Source organism: Mesoplodon densirostris, chromosome 4 (assembly GCF_025265405.1).
Source record: "Mesoplodon densirostris isolate mMesDen1 chromosome 4, mMesDen1 primary haplotype, whole genome shotgun sequence".
Lineage (NCBI taxonomy): Eukaryota > Metazoa > Chordata > Mammalia > Artiodactyla > Ziphiidae > Mesoplodon > Mesoplodon densirostris.
In genome coordinates this window covers 130,375,930-130,393,202 of record NC_082664.1, presented here as the reverse complement: position 1 = coordinate 130,393,202, position 17,273 = coordinate 130,375,930, and the positions used below count along the sequence as shown (strand labels likewise).

At 38.1% G+C, this 17,273-nt stretch overlaps 1 protein-coding gene across 2 annotated transcripts; it reads left to right on the top strand.

The window, feature by feature from the left end:
* The first annotated feature begins 323 nt into the window (after nucleotides 1–323).
* On the top strand, nucleotides 324–15,699 carry LACTB (lactamase beta). 2 transcript variants are annotated; one of them, XM_060095262.1, is made up of 6 exons: nucleotides 325–766; nucleotides 1,193–1,259; nucleotides 2,902–3,092; nucleotides 3,378–3,729; nucleotides 4,640–4,805; nucleotides 14,973–15,699. In XM_060095262.1, exons 1-6 carry the CDS (start codon nucleotides 404–406, stop codon nucleotides 15,502–15,504), a joined length of 1,671 nt encoding a protein of 556 aa, XP_059951245.1. In that variant the 5' UTR covers nucleotides 325–403; the 3' UTR covers nucleotides 15,505–15,699. The 2 variants fall into 2 exon arrangements, with proteins under 2 accessions (XP_059951246.1, XP_059951245.1); XM_060095263.1 differs by lacking the exon at nucleotides 4,640–4,805 and having other exon boundaries at nucleotides 324–766; nucleotides 14,973–15,161.
* The last annotated feature ends 1,574 nt before the right edge of the window (nucleotides 15,700–17,273 follow it).

The following is a 17,273-nucleotide window of genomic DNA, read 5'->3' as shown; positions in this document are numbered from 1 at the left end:
CTGCAAAGGGTCACAGTCTGGTAAGAAATCAGATTAGTTCAGTGAAACGTAAGTGTTAAGTGTTGTTAAGGAGGCGTGCGCACTGGGGGTCTAGGTGTGGCGAGAGCTCCCATGGGGACGGGGACTAGGAAGGCTTCTCTGAGGAGGTGACACTTGATCTAAGGGGAGGCAGAGAAGGAAGAGTGTGGTGGGGGGTGGGAGAAAGATAAATATCAAGCGCCGAGGCAAAGGAAAAAAGGAAAAGAGGAAGGACTCGATGCGATCGGCGCTCCGGCCATCGGGCCTCGACTGCTAGGGCCTGAACGCGGTCACCGCCCCCTCCCCATCTCCCCTCCCTTCCCCGCGCCTCTGCCGCCCGCCAGGCCTGCGCGAGCTCTGAAGCTGCCGGCTCGCCAGAGACGCCATGTACCGGCTCCTGTCAGCCGTGACAAACCGGGCCGCGACCCACGGGAGCTGCGCCTGGGGCTGCGGGCGGCGCGCAGCTCACCAGCGCGCCGGGCTGCCGCCGATCGGCCCCGGCTGGGTCGGGGGCCTCGGGTTGGGTCTGGGGCTGGCGCTCGGGGTGAAGCTGGCCGGCGGGCTGAGGGGTGCGTCCCCCGCGCCGCCCACCGCGGCCCCAGACCCCGAGATGCCGCCTCAGGCCGAGCCGCTGCCGCCGCAGGAGCAGCCCCTCGCCCGGTGGTCTCCGCAGACCCCGCTGCCGCCACACTCCAGGCGCTTTGCCAGAGCCATCGACCGCAGCCGCGACCTCCTGCATAGGATCAAGGTGCGGCGACGGGGGGCGTAGGCGGCCGGGAACCCGGCGCCCCACCCCCGGCGTCACCCCGGCATTAGGCCGTTTGGTGGTCATCTCTCGGGGCGAGCGGACGCCACCCCGGGCGGCTGGATGCCCGCGGTCGGCTTCCGAGAAAGACTTCCTGTTTCCCGACCTCCCGGCCACGGTCAGACGCTCTCGGGGGGTTGCCCAAGTCGGGGCGGAGGTCACGGCCCGCCTCGGGGTCCGCCCCTTCCCCTCAGTGCTCCCAGCGGGCACACCCCTCACGGTTAACGGCCGGCCGAGCCGAGGTGGGCGGGGCCTGAGCCGAGGTGGGCGGGGCCCCGAGCCGAGGGAAACCCCACCAGAGGAAGGCGCTGGCGGACGTGCGAGGGATTTCGGCCTGTCTTTGACCTGTTCTTTCCCCTTGGCTCTTAGGATGAGGTGGGCGCACCGGGCATTGTGGTTGGAGTCTCTGTAGATGGAAAAGAAGTCTGGTCAGAAGGTGGGCTCAGAATAGTTTTATTTATTGGCTTGTTTTGTGCCAGTCGGTGAATGAAATCTTGATGTGTTACTGTTTGGCGTGAATCCCATGAAGTGCTGCTCAGTTTTAATAAAACCATACATAACTGTAGAGAAAACTAACAAACTAAAGAATTGGACTTTCTATAAACAGCAAGGTTTAAAGTGTGACTCTGTTGAGTAAACTGAAGTCTTAAAAATGGTTTGTTGTATTGTTCTCAAAGTGGTGTATAGAACGGTCTGTTAACTGCACATTTGTAGATAACCCTTATGACTAGATAAAACGTCAGAATTTAATGTTTTTTTTTTTTTTTAGTTCGGTCAACAATTTACTGAGTCCCCCATTCTGTAAAATGCACTGTACTAAGAACAAGGGAGGGATATATATGATTCCTTGTCCTTAATGAGCTTACAATCTACTTTATTAGGTTTTTGTTTTTGTTTTTGTTTTTTTTACTATGCAGAGGTGTCAGCTATTTTTTCAAACAAAAAACTAGCAGCTTTGGAAGAGAGACTTCTAATCATTTTATGATACTTCTATCAAAGCATTTTATTTTTTATTTTTTTTATTTTTTATTTTTTTTTAATTTTTATTTTTATTTTTTATTTTTTTTATTTTACAAATTTAATCAGTTATACATATACATATGTTCCCATATCCCCTCCCTTTTGCGTCTCCTATCAAAGCATTTTATAATTTGATTTACTTTTTCATTGCACACAAATTGGTCCAACTCATCACAGCAGGTTTTTAGGAACCCAACTTTTAGGAAATGTTGTTTCAGACATCATTTAGAGGAAGTAGTACCTTTAGAAGTTGATAGGAGCAGTAAGGTTTTGAATTTAAAGAAAAATGATTCTTCCTTCAAGTCTTAAGTGTACCCCGATCAACATTTATGACAGATAGTGTAATCCAAAATTATATAAAAGTCAGCTCTATAGGTAAGGGCTTTGTTTTTATGCAGATATTTTTCAGCATAATTTACATTTACAAGTGAAAATAATTATTGTATGCCTTTTTGTTCTTTTCAGATCTCAGTTCTTTGTATGTCTCAGATTTCCACATCTTTATCCTGTAGAAGATGAAAACAAACTTAAAATATTTTCTAGAAGGAGCTTTAAATTAGCAGTACATTGTTTTTCTTCTGACTTGCAGCTGAATTAAATTGATGATTAACTAGGTTGGGTTTGCAGGGCATCTTTTCACATTTGTTTTTATTGGTTATTTTAAGGAATTCAGTAGGAACTCACTCAAAAATCAAGAATAAATGTAATCTGAAGAACAATGATATTTTCTTTAAAGAATGTAGAGTAACTTATTTAAAATGTGGAATAACCAAATTGTATAGATAAGCTAAGAAACATTAGTAACTGAATCAGAAAATTACTGTTGTGTACAGTGTACAATTTCAGTTTAGTTATAAGGTTAAATTGTTAGGCTTACTGTTGTCAGTATTGCTAAGACTCATCCCTTATATGTTGAGTTTTAATTAACTTATACAAGTGGAATATCTTTTCCTTTATATAAACACATAGAATGTTTTAAGATAGTATTATTACAGTTTTTGAAGACTCCTTTGACCATGAAGCCTATTAATAGTGACTTTTTGCTTTTTTTCCGAAAGGTTTAGGTTATGCTGATGTTGAGAACCGTGTACCGTGCAAGCCAGAGACAGTTATGAGAATTGCCAGTATCAGCAAAAGCCTCACCATGGTTGCTATTGCCAAATTGTGGGAAGCAGGGAAACTGGATCTTGATATTCCAGTACAACATTATGTTCCTGAATTCCCAGAAAAAGAGTATGAAGGTGAAAAGGTAATAAATCTCGCAGTTCATTTTTCTAATGACATTTAAGTGGTTTAAAAGCTTGCATAGGATTCTTTGGTTTGTTTTAATTATTGTTAATGGATTAAAGTTTTGTTTTAACCAGATGATAACCGAGTGGGTATTTTTCTGAAATTTGAGGCTAAAGGTGTGTACATGACACATTATTCTAGCAGCAGTTTAAAATGGAAAATATTGCTGAAACATTTCCAGGGCTACTAACTTTTTATTACGCAGTTTAATATTGTAATTGAATTTTCATGTTTTTACAATTAGGTTTCTGTCACAACAAGATTACTGATTTCCCACTTAAGTGGAATTCGTCATTATGAAAAGGACATGAAAAAGGTGAAAGAAGAGAAAGCTTATAAAGCCTTGAAGATGATAAAAGGGACTATGGAATCTGACCAAGAAAAAGAGTTAAAAGTAAAAGGAGGCAAAAGTAATGAAAAGAATGACTTTGCTAAAGCTAAGATAGAGCAAGATAATGAAGCCAAAGGCCGAAATTCAAAACCTTGCAAGAAGAAGAATGATTTTGAACAAGGCGAATTATATTTGAAAGAAAAATTTGAAAATTCAATTGAATCCCTAAGATTATTTAAAAATGACCCTTTGTTCTTTAAACCTGGTGAGTGTTAATTTTTTCTTTTTACAAAGTCATCATTACTGAAGTATTAATTTTCAGAAAATGCAAAATGATGCCATCCTGAGTGCATTCATTGTGGTTGATGATTATGGCATGGGTGTTGTTGTCAGATGTTTGCTTTTTTGTCTGTAGTTCTTAACAAAGCCTAGCATCCAGGCAGCTAGTTGTTCATTGGAGGCTACCTAGACATTTAGAGGATTCTCAGTATCAAGATATTCATGGAAAAAATTAAATATTGGAATAATTCTCCAAATAAAATCTAAACTGAAGTTGGCATGATAAAGCATTGCTAATATTTTAGTATTTCATTAGTATTTAACTTAGTAATTAAATTGTTCAACTTCTTTTGTGCTTTCATTTCTTAAAGAAATTATTATGCATCAACTAAGATTTATTTCCCAAAAAGCTGATCTATAAAAATAACTTTTCCTGTATATTTTTTGATATGATGCCTACTGAAACCACTTTATCTTTAAATTTATTGCAGGTTTATGTACTTGTATTCCATTTTCATTTTAAAACTTGTTTGTGGGAATTCCCTGGTGGTCCAGTGGTTAGGGCTCTGTGCTTCCATGTCAGGGGGCACGGGGTTCGTCCCTGGTTGGGGAACTAAGATCCCACAGGCTGCGTGGTACAGTCAAAAAAAACAAACAAAAAAACTGATAAGTATGTGGATCATCATTTTATTCTTGTGTTAGAGACATGGAATAAGCAGGGCCACTGCAAAGTTGACTAAATTTGTTAATATATCATCCATGATCTTTACCTAAATGCTAAAGTAAAATATTCCAGTTTTAAAGATATGCCAGTTTTCAGTGGGAAAATATTTTACATGTTTTTAAATAATAATGAAGCATTTTCTTTTTTTTCCCCCTTAAAATGATGTCTCAAGGTAGTCAGTTTTTGTATTCGACTTTTGGCTATACCCTATTGGCAGCCATAGTAGAAAGAGCTTCAGGATATAAATATTTGGACTATATGCAGAAAATATTCCATGACTTGGATATGCTGACAACTGTGCAGGAAGAAAATGAGCCAGTGATTTACAATAGAGCAAGGTAAATGAATACCTTTTGGTGTGTCTGGCTGTATCACATCTTTACATTGTTATCAATTTAAAGTCACATTTTGCTTGTCTCCATTCCAAAATCAACTTGCCACATTTTGGGAGCTTTTCTACATGTCTATTTTTCCACCTATAATGTAAGGAAAATAAAATATATTTTATTTTTCAAATACACATATATTTGAAGTACCCCAAGATCCTTAGGTGAAAGATAACAATAATAATTTAAGCACATGAATAATTAAACCAAAATTGCACCCATCACGGACGTCTATAATTTGCTCTTCCATCATCCCTTTTTTTACGTTTTCGTTAATGCTTTATTTACCTTTTATTTTTTTAATTGTTTTTTTAATTTTGAAATTATCTCATACTTATAGAAAAGTTAAACAAAGTAGTACAAAGAATTTTCATATACGCTTCAACCACATTCCCCACATGTTAATCATTTTACCACATTGCTTTATCTGTCAGTCTCTATGTTATTTTTTTCTCGGCCGTTTGGAAATCATTTGCAGACATGGTGCCCCTTATACTTAAATGGTACCCATAAATACTTGAATGTGTATTTTCTAAAGATAAGGACATCCAGGAAATTAATATCAACACAAGGTTCATATCAAATCTACAGACCTTATTCAAATTTTGCTAGTTGTCCCAATAATGTCCTTTATAACAAAAGGAAAAAAACTTTTTTTTCTGGTGCAGAGTCTAATATAAGCTCACACATTGCATTTAGTCGTCAAGTCTCTCAGAAGTCACATGAGTTCAATTTGTTCCATTACTGGTGATGGTAATTTTAAACACTTTGTTGAGGTGGTATATACCAGGTTTCCCCACTGTAAAAGTCTGAAAATCATTTTATTGAAATATATCAAACTAAAATTTTATCATAATTTTTACAAGTAATTTGTAAAAAAATTTCATTGGAAGAGAATTTGGGGACTAAAGACTAACATGAGTTTTACTGTTATGGTGTTTTCTTTTCCATTTTACTCTTATTATTATTTGGTTTGTTAGAAAGGTAACAACACATTTAACTGTTTAAGTGCTGTTACTTTTACTTTTTACGTTTCCATTAGAGAACATGCTTTACAAATGGCTTAATGGTACTTGACTAGATGAAATGGTAGACTTTGTAGCTTTATCCTCCTATCCCCATACTAGTTTAGTTCAATTTTCTGTTGTATTTAGTTAAATTACCATTTTAAATTACCAGCTTATTCAAAAGGATCAAATATGCATTGCAAATCAGCCTGAAAGAAGTTTTTTTGAACCTAAAAGAAATTAGGTTAGCAGCAAGCAATGAATTTTAATTTTTAAATGGCCTGTAGTTTTTTTATTTGGGGTGTTTTTTTAAAATATTTATTTATTTATTTGGTTGAGCTGGATCTTAGTTGTGGCAGGCGGGCTCCTTAGTTGCAGCTTACGGGCTCCTGACTTGCAGCTCACGGGCTCCTTAGTGTGGCATGCGAACTCTTAGTTGCATCATGCATGTGGGATCTAGTTCCCTGACCAGGGATCGAACCTGAGCCCCCTGCATTGGCAGCATGGAGTCTTAACCACTGCTCCACAGGGAAGTCCCTGTAGTTTTTTTCTTTTTTATTCTCTCTCTTTTTTTTAATTGAAGTGTAGTTGATTTACAATGTTGTGCTAATTTCTGCTGTATAGCAAAGAGACTCAGTTATACACATATATACATTCTTTTTTTATATTCTTTTCCATTATGTTTTATCCCAGGAGATTATGGATACAGTTCCCTGTGCTATACAGTAGGACCTTGTTGTTTATTCTAAATGTAATAGTTTGCATCAACTAACCCCAAACTCCCAGTCCATCCCTCTCCCTTCCTCACCACCCTTGGCAACCACAAGTCTGTTCTCTATGTCTGTGAGTCTGTTTCTGTTTTGTAGATAGGTTCATTTGTGCCATATTTTAGATTCCACATATAAGTGATATCATGTGGTATTTGTCTTTCTCTTTCTGACTTAACTTCACTTAGTATGATAATCTCTAGTTGCATCCATGTTGCTGCAAATGGCATTATTTCATTCTTTTTTTATGGCTGAGTAGTATTTCATTGTATATATGTACCACATCTTCTTTATTCATCTGTTGCTGGACATTTAGATTGTTTCCGTGTCTTGGCTATTGTGAATAGTGCTGCTATGAACATAGGGGTGCATGTATCTTTTTGAATTACAGTTTTATCCAGGTATATGCCCAGGAGTGGGATTGCTGGGTCATATGCTAACTCTATTTTTAGTTTTTTGAGGAACCTCCGTACTGTTTTCCATAGTGGCTGCACCAACTTATATTCCCCAGCAACAGGGTAGGAGGATTCCCTATTCTCCACACCCTCTCCAGCATTTGTTATTTGTAGACTTTGTAATGATGGAAATGGCCTGTAGTTTTCAACGACTTCAGACAGTGTTTATTATTTTTAGGTCCAACATTATATTCTACTGGAAAGCATAAGAAAAAATGACATATACCTGAAGTTGTCAGTTGAATCTAGAAAAGATTCTCTAATAAAGGTGGCATAGACGCATGACCTTATTTTGATTCAAATCTAGGCATTTGATAACAGATGCCTACACTTACATATAAGGGAGATTCATTGAACCTCTTTTCTCAGCTGAAAATTAAGGCTCCATGAATGTGCAGACTGCAAGGCAACTATCATTTGCTGTTTTCTTAATAAGTGATTAATTTATGATGCACAGAAATCAAAATATGGCATATGATGGTGAGTTAATTTCATTTTATCTCCCATTCTTTGAAAAAGGCAGTGGGTTTCTGTTTCTACTTTTAAAGGTTCCTGTCAACTCTGGGTTTTTTCCTTAGGTTTTAGTTGTGCCCAATGGTGCTAAAGGGGTAAGTGATTCATTTTAGGTAGATTAAATAGGCTGAAGAAATAAAATAGGACACTAAAAGAAGAAGGAAATATGTTACCAAGGAAAGTGTTCTGTCTATTTGCTTTGTTTTTATTTTACTTGATAAAATATCTGTTTGGGCCTCTAAAGCTCAACTCTGATTCTTTTTTTATTTTTGTAGTAATTATTTCAAAAGAGCTTAGTAATTATTTCACCAGCTTTGGGGAGAAGTTCAGGGACTAAAAGAAATCTTCTCAAAGATGTGTGTTTTAAAAAAAAAAACCTTAAAGTAAAATTTACTAAATGCATATGTTTCTGTTCATTTGTTTTATGGTACCATTGTACAAGAAATAAAGTTTCCAGCAAAAGTTTGCAGCTTTGTTGTCTAGTCTACTGACCCCTTGGAATAATCATAAATTAAATATGTTTACATTATCTTTAGAGTTACTGTATCCCAAGAGTAAATATTTATCATCTTTATCATTTCTCTGTATGTATGTGTGTGTGTTTAAAATAGTGCCTCCCAGTGCCGGTCACCTGTTTAAGGTATTCCCCCAGAATCCCACTCCAAAATACTACTTACATTTCTTTGGCCAGGATTTTAGCAACAGGCTACATTCAGCTGTAAGGAATGCAGAGAAATTAGTTTTTAGCTGGGTGCACTGTTGTCCTGAATAAAACTGGGGTTTCTTAAATGGAAGAATAGGAACATTGATTCTGTATATGCAAATAGATATATTGATTCTGTATTTTAAGTATACTCTGTATAGGCAAGTAAACTAAATAACTCTTTAAGCAAAGACCACAGGGGAATGGAGTGAATGTTTTTGCCACTGAAAGACGTTCAGTTTGTTGATGGGGGAATCCTTAGTCAGTGCATTAGCTTATTATTAGACTCTGTTCATATTTTCTCTGTGTTTGGCACAATACTTGCAACAAAATTCTCTTTCATAGTTGGATAGGACCAAAATCAAATAAAATGAATGTTTTCTGAAAGGTTTGCTATATTTTGACAGTATAGATATGGTCTTTACCTTCTCTTATTATCTTAATTATTATTTATTATCTTTATTTTCTAGAGTATCTTCTAAAATTAAGCATTGTTCCTTAGGAAGCTCTTTTTTATGCCTTTAGCTGATGGACTCTAGTAGTAGGTTCAGTCCATGTTAATGCTGAATGTTAGAGTGGGATTGGGTGTTTATAATATGCATTTTAACTTCTGTGGTTTTATTAACTTCTCATAGCAATAAAATACAAAGTGATGCATAATTGTTTGTAACGGCATTTAAGAAGCTTTTAAATTTTTATTTTGAATTTATAAGTTTGTAGATGTATATTTCTGTGATAATATAATCTTGTGCAGAAACTAGGGATTCTTAAATAAGTAGGGAGAGGCTGTTTGTCATCTGGCATCATTTCATCAATTATTCAGTTACAAAGATGTCCCAGTAACTTAAGAACTTGTGTCTATAATTCCATTCTTTTTAGTGCAGACATTCCTTAAGAATTTGAGATAGTAAAGTTATCATTCAGCTGAACAAAATTATTTTCATGAGAAGTCATTAATTTGTCCTCTGTGAAAAGGAATCAAAAGATTAAAGTCTGAATTTACCTTTTTAAAGTTTAGAATTCTAGATTAAAGTCTAAAATTCTCCATAAATTTATATTTTAAAAGAGGAGTGACTGAGTCATCCTAATTTCCAGCCTTGATGTAGGTGCTTTGAAATGCTTTATTAAAAGTTGCACAAAGCTGATTATTAACCAAAATAGATTGGTAGTTCTCTCCTACTTTACAAACTTGGAGTTCACTGTAATAAATATATTTCTCAGTGAGAAAACATTTTTGTTATTCTGTTATATGGCTTCTTTGAGATTTGATTGGCTGGAAATATAAGTGTAATCAGAGTTGGGGCAGAAAGTAATGGGGACCTAAAATACAGGAGTGGCCATAGGAATGGAAGGAGGGAGAAAGGTTGGACAGAAAGCTGAGGTTGAATGAGGATTTATCATTATTGGATATGAGAGATTTGAGGGCAAGAGAGGCAAGAAAGGTTTTAATGGAGAGGAGAAATATACGAAGGTTCAGAAGAGAGTAGTTTTGGACATGTTCATTTTGAGAACTGAGTAAGTAGACTACGTATCAAATCATTGGTTCTCAGGAGAGCATATTAAGATCCTCTGTAGACATTTTTCTTTTTTTTAACCTCCAGAGCACATACCTGTGGTCACTACTGCTTCACCCAATATTATGACTTGGACTTTTGGGGGACATATAAAAATCTTGACAGAAGAAAGAGGAGTCCTTTTTCAAATTATATATGCCCACTGTCCCTTTAAAGTTATGAATTTTGAAGGGAGGGATGAGGCCCACTGCTGATTCTGATAAACAACATTGAGAAAAAAAACAAATCTGAGAATTATTAATGCTAGTAGAAAATCTGATGGTAAATTTGGAACAGAGTTTGTGATACAGCTGCAGTTTTGTAGTTATCTCTGTATAAGAGAAGATCTGGGACACTGGAACCACTGGTGATTGGAGGGATACGGGGAATCATAGGATTGAGAGTGAGAAGAGAGAGCGCAAAGTGGCCTGCTGGGAGTGTCAGCGAAGTGCTGGGTCACAGTGCTACAGGGGCAGTTAGAATGAGGACCATAAAAAGGGAATTAGAAGATCTTGATAACCCGCAAGAGAACTGTTTAGTAGAGATGGGGGAACAAGCCAGGTTTTACGGAATTGAATGAATGGAGAGGGTGAGTGCATGGAAACAGCAGGTGTGGACTGTCTCGTGTAGTTTGGCAATAAATGAGAGTGAAAGGACTGGTAGCTGAAAGCTGTAACAGGGGTAAAATAAAAAAGAAAAGGTTTTTTTTTTCCTTAGGATATAGAAAACTAGAGCATTTTGTGAACTAAGGTGAAGGAGTCAAAATTCGTAGCATGGCGCAGAAAGTCCTTTGTGAGCTGTGCCCTGTCCCATATCTACTCCTCCGGCATCACCTTTTAAAGCTCTCTGCTTCAGTCAAACTGAACTATTTTGCTCCCCAGCAAAGTGAGGAACCATTTCAACAAGGCTAGCTCTCACTAGTGCTCAGTATTCCTCACATCCATCTTGCTAGTCATCCCACAACCTGTTACTCAAAGCGATATTGGAATCATGTGGGAGCTTGTTAGAACTGCAGAATTTGGGGCCCTCCCCAGATGTACTGAAGCAGAATCTGCATTGTAACAAAATCTCCAGGTGATTCATATGGTGCTCTGAAATTTAAGAACTTTCCCACAAGATTATTGGACAGTTAGCCCTTTGAGAGCAGCCACGGGTATATGGTTTTTCCTTTCTCTCCAGTGCCTTGCAAGGGGTCTCTATTAAATACTAGCCAACAAATGATGCTTTCATGTGTTCAACATATTGAACAAGTACTTAGTGGATGGCCAGTACTGTTCTAGATAGGGGAAGCATCAATGAACCAGGTAGATAAGATTCCTGCCTTTATGAAACTTACGTTCTATAGGAAGAGACAGACAAATATGTAAACTAAGAATCTCAGATATGAGAAGAAAATAGAACAGGGTGATGGGATATAGAGGGAGAGGATGTTAGTGGGGAGATCTATTTAAAATATATTGGTTTTAGGCCATGTTTGTTGAGTTGAAACATGAATAATAAGGAAAGCTAGTGTGCCTTATTGCAAATACAGAAAGAAGTCTGGCATGAAAGAAGTAAGGCAAGATGTTGTACGTGATGAGGTCAAATAGGTAAGCAAGGGCTAAATTATACTGGACAATGAGTATCAATGCCTTTAGATCCACTGCCTCTTAATTTAACAAATATGTTATAACACCTCCTTTAATAGCTGAAATGAAAGAGGTCATATAACCTATACTCAATACTCTAACTAAAATATAAAGAAGAAATAAAAGGAATATTTATAATTTATAATAAATAATATCTCAATATGATAATGTTTACTCACAACAACACGAGAAGACATAATAAAGTCAACTGCAACTTAATACATAAAATTACTTTAAATGTGACAACAAAATGCAGACCAATACAGGTTTATTGCATTGGTGCTTCAACTCATGTTCTTGGTGGCTAACTCTGGCTAAAGTTTTGAGCAAAATAGAGTGTGATCTTCAATTTTCACAGTGGTTACGTTCAAGTAAAATAAATTGTAGAGTACAAAGTACTTCGTATTTACATATAAAATGGTGAGGGTTCTAGGCTCAGCTAGTTATAAACAGATTCTTTACTTACATGGGTATCTCGTAGGATAGTTGATCTCACAGGATATAGGAGAATGCACCACTGTGTGGGACTTTGCCATACACCACAGGACATTAGGACCCTTGGGCCCCTATCCACTAAATGTCAGTAAGAGCCCTCTAATAATTGTGACAACTAAAAAAATGCCTCTTAAAAACAATAGGAAAATTTTTAAAAATTGGATGATGATGTAAATGCATTTTAAGATAAAGATGGGAGTTTCCAACTCACTTTGGATGGCCTCAATCTTCTCAGTAAAATGACTGGGCCTGAGATAGGGCAGAGGACTGAGGGTGGAGGAGATTGGGAATACCTATTATGAAGAGTATACCAAGGAGTACCCAGGAAAAGAATAAAAGGATTTGAGAACAGCAGTAAAGACCCTTAGCAAGAGTATGAATTTATACCAGTCAGCTTTGTTATATGAATTCCTGGAGCCTTTCTTGATAGATAAGGGGTACCTAGATTTATTTAGGATTGATGGATTGTTGTAGTGTTAGTTCAAAAGAGTGCTAATGAGACCACAGCTGAAATAGTTGAAACGGTTGATATAGTTCAGCCTAGAAGAGAAAATCAGGGGAAACCACTGGGAACTAAAAGACCTGGGAAAATTGGGACAACTCAAGGGGGATGGTTGAAGGTCCCATTGAGGGCAGAAAGCAGGTTCATTTGGAGAGCTGGAAGGGTTGGAAGTCACAGTCCTAGGAAGAAATGTCTGAGTTTGAGACCTTAATGATAAAACAGTTTAAAGTGATGGTGAGATTCAGGTCTGATAGTGCTTATGAATAGCCAAGTTAGGATGAAGATGAAGGTCATTACGGGTGAGACTGTCAGCAAACTGAAAACCTAAGAACACCATTTTTTAAAATAAATTTATTTTATTATTTATTTTATTATTTATTTTTGGTTGCATTGGGTCTTCATTGCTACGCGCGGCTTTCTCTAGTTGTGGCGAGCAAGGGCTACTCTTCGTTGTGGTGCGCGGGCTTCTCTTGTTGCAGAGCACGGGCTCTAGGCACGCGGGCTTCAGTAGTTGTGGCATGCAGGCTCAGTAGTTGTGGCTCACGGGCTCTAGAGTGCAGTCTCAGTAGTTGTGGTGCACGGGCTTAGTTGCTCCACGGCATGTGGGATTTTCCCAGACCAGGGCTCGAACCTGTGTCCCCTGCATTGGCAGGTGGATTCTTAACCACTGTGCCACCAGGGAAGCCCTAAGACACCATTTTAATATGAAACTTGAAAGGAATGAGGCTCATGAGCCAAGTGTCCTTTTTTTGTTTATTTTGTGATTTCATTTCATGTACCTAATGTTTATGGTACCGTCTCCTCATATTAGAATGGAAACCCCATGAGGTTATTCTCTTTTGTTTACACTTTATCCCAACATCCAAACAGTGCCTGGCACATAGTGAGTGTTCCATCAATAACTGTTGAATGCTTGAATGAATAACAGCTACCATTTATTAAGTACCTATCAGAAATATGCAAAGTGCTTTATACATTTATTTCTAACTCTGCAAAGTAGATGTTTTTGTCCCCATTTTACAAATTAGGATGGAAGCAGAGAGGCAATAGACTGCCTGGATTTTAATCCATCTCTGCCTCTTAAAAACTCTGTGGCTTTGGACAAGTTATTTATATTCTCTGTGCCTCAGTTTCCTCATCTGTAAAACAGGAATTATAATATTACCTACCTCCTAACATTGTTACAAGAATAAATTAGTTCATACTTATATAGTTCTTAGAACAATGCCTGGAACATAGTAAGAACTGTATAAGTCAGGGGTCCCCAACCCCCGGGCCACGGACCGTTACCGGTCTGTGGCCTATTAGAAACTGGGCCGCACAGCAGGAGGTGAGCGGCAGGCGAGTGAGCGAAGCTTCATCTGTATTTACAGCCGCTCTGCATCGCTTGCATTACCGCCTGAGCTCTGCCTCCTGTCAGATCAGCGGCAGCATTGCATTCTCATAGGAGCGCGAACCCTACTGTGAACTGCGCATGTGAGGGATCTAGGCTGCGCGCTCCTTATGAGAATCTAATGCCTGATGATCTGAGATGGAGCTGAAGCGGTGATGCTAGCGCTGGGGAGTGGCTGCAAATACAGATTATCATTAGCAGAGAGGTTTGACTACACAGAGACCATAATAAATCAACTGCTTGTAGACTCATATCAAAACCCTATCAGGGAGTGGCAAGTGAAAACACGCTCAGGGCTCCCACTGATTCTGCATTATGGTGAGTCATATAATTATTTCATTATATATTACAATGTAATAATAATAGAAATTAATTGCACAATAAATGTAATGTGGTTGAATCATCCTGAAACCATCCCCCCTCCTCCCCGGTCCGTGGAAAAATTGTCTTCCATGAAACTGGTCCCTGGTGCCAAAAAGTTTGGGGACCGCTGGTATAAGTGTTTGTTAATCAAATCAAATAAGCATAGCCAGTAAGGGTGAGAGTTGGGATTCAAACTGAGATTTGCTAACTCCTGCTTCTTCCACTACACCAAGAAAGTACCACATCACATCATTATACACAGTATCTCTATGTATTTTTAACCAGGAGAAATAGTCTCCTTACAAATATTAACCTTATTTCTGAACATCCCCATATGTACATTTTCAGTTATAAAATTTACATGTGGCACATGATTCATTGAGCCCAGGGACTGAAAATGTCTACCAAACATTAGGTGTTTCTGCATGTGCACAGGGAAAATATATATCATGTGTAGTACTAATCAGTACATTTTTTACAGATATTAGAAGTTTGATACACTTAGCATGGGCAAGCCTTGCCAATAGAAAAAACAACCCACTTTCTCTACTTTAATTACTCAGTTATCTCTGTTTCATTTGATTTGAATCATACTGAAAATTAGTGGTTAGTTTCTGAGAAAGTATGTTCACTACAGTGAAATACAATCTGTCTCATGTATACATTTTCCTATTCATCTTCATGTATAAAGTCAATAATAGACAATCAAATTTTTAATGACTATTCTTATTTCATTTTAGATTTTATGTTTACAATAAAAAGAGACGTCTTGTCAACACACCTTATGTGGATAACTCCTATAAATGGGCTGGTGGTGGATTTCTGTCTACAGTAGGTGACCTTCTGAAATTTGGGAATGCAATGCTGTATGGTTACCAAGTCGGGCTGTTTAAGGACTCAAATGAAAATCTTTTACCTGGATATCTCAAACCAGAAACAATGCTTATGATTTGGACACCAGTGCCTAACACAGAGATGTCTTGGGATAAAGAGGGTAAATATGCAATGGCATGGGGTGTTGTGGAAAAGAAGCAAACATATGGTTCTTGTAGGAAGCAACGGCATTATGCCTCACACACTGGAGGTGCAGTGGGTGCTAGTAGTGTCCTACTGGTCCTTCCTGAAGAACTGGATGCAGAAGCTATAAATAACAAGTGTCCCCCAAGAGGAACAGTTGTTTCTATCATATGCAACATGCAATCTGTTGGCCTCAACAACACTGCTTTAAAGATTGCTCTGGAATTTGATAAAGACAGATCAGACATGCCTTAACATCACAGGTGCATAATGAGCCGTTATGGTTTTGTTTTTGTTTTGTTTGTTTTTTTGAAACATTAAAGTCCCCCAATACATGAGATTTTAAAGAATAAATTTGTAGTAGAGTATAATTGAATGCAGAGAATTATGTACCTCTAATTGCTTAATTTTGTAATTGTCTTTTATTGTAAGATGAGTTCTTTATACTCAGGGAAGTAACTATATTTTTACTTTTTGAAAAAAGTGTTAATTCTTGAAATAAAATATTCTGATAAAAATGTACTTTTCAAATGTGTAATATAGAGAAAATCTCATTTGACTGGAACCTCATAATATTGTTCCTTTAATATGACAGCAGAAACAAGATTATGAGACATGGTATATTAGTTATCTATTGCAGCTTCAAAGAACACACATTTATTATCCCATGGTTTCTGAGGCTCAGGAATTCAGGAGTAGATTGGCTGGGTGGGTCTGGCACCAGGGTCTGTAATGAGGTTTCAGATAAGATGTTGTAGTCTTCTGAAGACTTCTCTGGTCCTGGAGGAAATCCTTCCCAAATGGCTCATTCACTCACAGATCCTAAGACCTGTGAACTGAAGATATTATTTGTTCCCCACATCCAACCAGACACAGGTTGGTAGCTGCTTGATTAGTACTCAAGGCTTGAGAATAATTCTTGGCTCCTGGCTGTGTTCTCAGAGCTCTTAGTTCTGCCCTCTGAGTTACTGTGTTTTTCATGAAAGGCAATATGTGTTTGCATCTGAGTAGCTTTCTCAGCCTGCTTTCTGCTTGTACAAGTTTGAGGGTCCAAAGGGCTCTTTTGTACTCTCCTTTCAGTCTAAGTTAACAGTCTTCCTGCTAGTATAATTTTTAAAAACTTTGTGAGTCCCATTGAGGTTCTTGCTAATCTCATTGAGGTTCATGCTAATAAACAAAAGCCATACCCAAAAATCTCTTCAAAATATACCCCTCTCTAACTTGGAATTCTGCTGAGACAATTGGAGAAAACACTGTTAAGCTTCTATTAAGGCCTATTGTTTAAATAGCTTTCGAGGCACCATCTTGGTTCTTTCCACAGTCATAAAGGGTTTTATAGTCATACCCTCAACTTCGTCTTTAGACTGTTTTTTTTCCTGGAAGTACCGTAAATTTCATCTTTGCTTTGAAATTGTTTCTTAATTTTAGCATCTTTTGTCATCTGGGGAGTCTGGGAACTTTCCAAACCATCAATTATTGATTCATTTTTGTTTAGTAGTCCTTCCTTTAGCTTCTCTCTCTCCTGCTTTTTACTATAAGCAACAGGAAGAAGCCAAGAGTCAACACTGTGTCTGGAAATCTCAGCTAGATTCACCCAGTTCATTAGGCATATTTTCTACTTTCTGTGGTCTTGCAGGCAACGGTGTTGCTAAACTTTCTGCCACTGGAGAACAATAATCCTCTTTCCTCCAATTTCTAGTAACATTTTTCCTTACTCTCCTTTAAGTCCACGCCTGCAGCCTCCTCAAAGGCCACCATACTTCTAAACAGTTCTTCAGGGTTCCTCAGGTTTTCACTAACACTCTTTTCAAAGTCCTTCCAACTTCTGTTCACTGTTCTCTTCCAAATTCACCCCCACGTTTCAGGTGTTTGTTACAGCTGCACTCCACTTCCAGGTATCAAAGTCTGTAATGTAAAAAAATAGGTAATTTCACATAGAATTCACATACCTTAAAATTCAACCTTTAAAGTGTACAATTTAGTAGTTTTAGTATAATCAAAAGATTGTGTACCCATTCAATTCC

Coding starts and splice junctions, on each gene's coding strand:
- LACTB (XM_060095262.1), top strand. CDS start 404: ATGTACCGGCTCCTGTCAGCCGTGACAAACCGGGCCGCGACCCACGGG. Junction 1,260..2,901: donor AAAAGAAGTCTGGTCAGAAG/GTGGGCTCAGAA, acceptor TTTTTCCGAAAG/GTTTAGGTTATGCTGATGTT. Junction 3,093..3,377: donor AAGAGTATGAAGGTGAAAAG/GTAATAAATCTC, acceptor TTTTACAATTAG/GTTTCTGTCACAACAAGATT.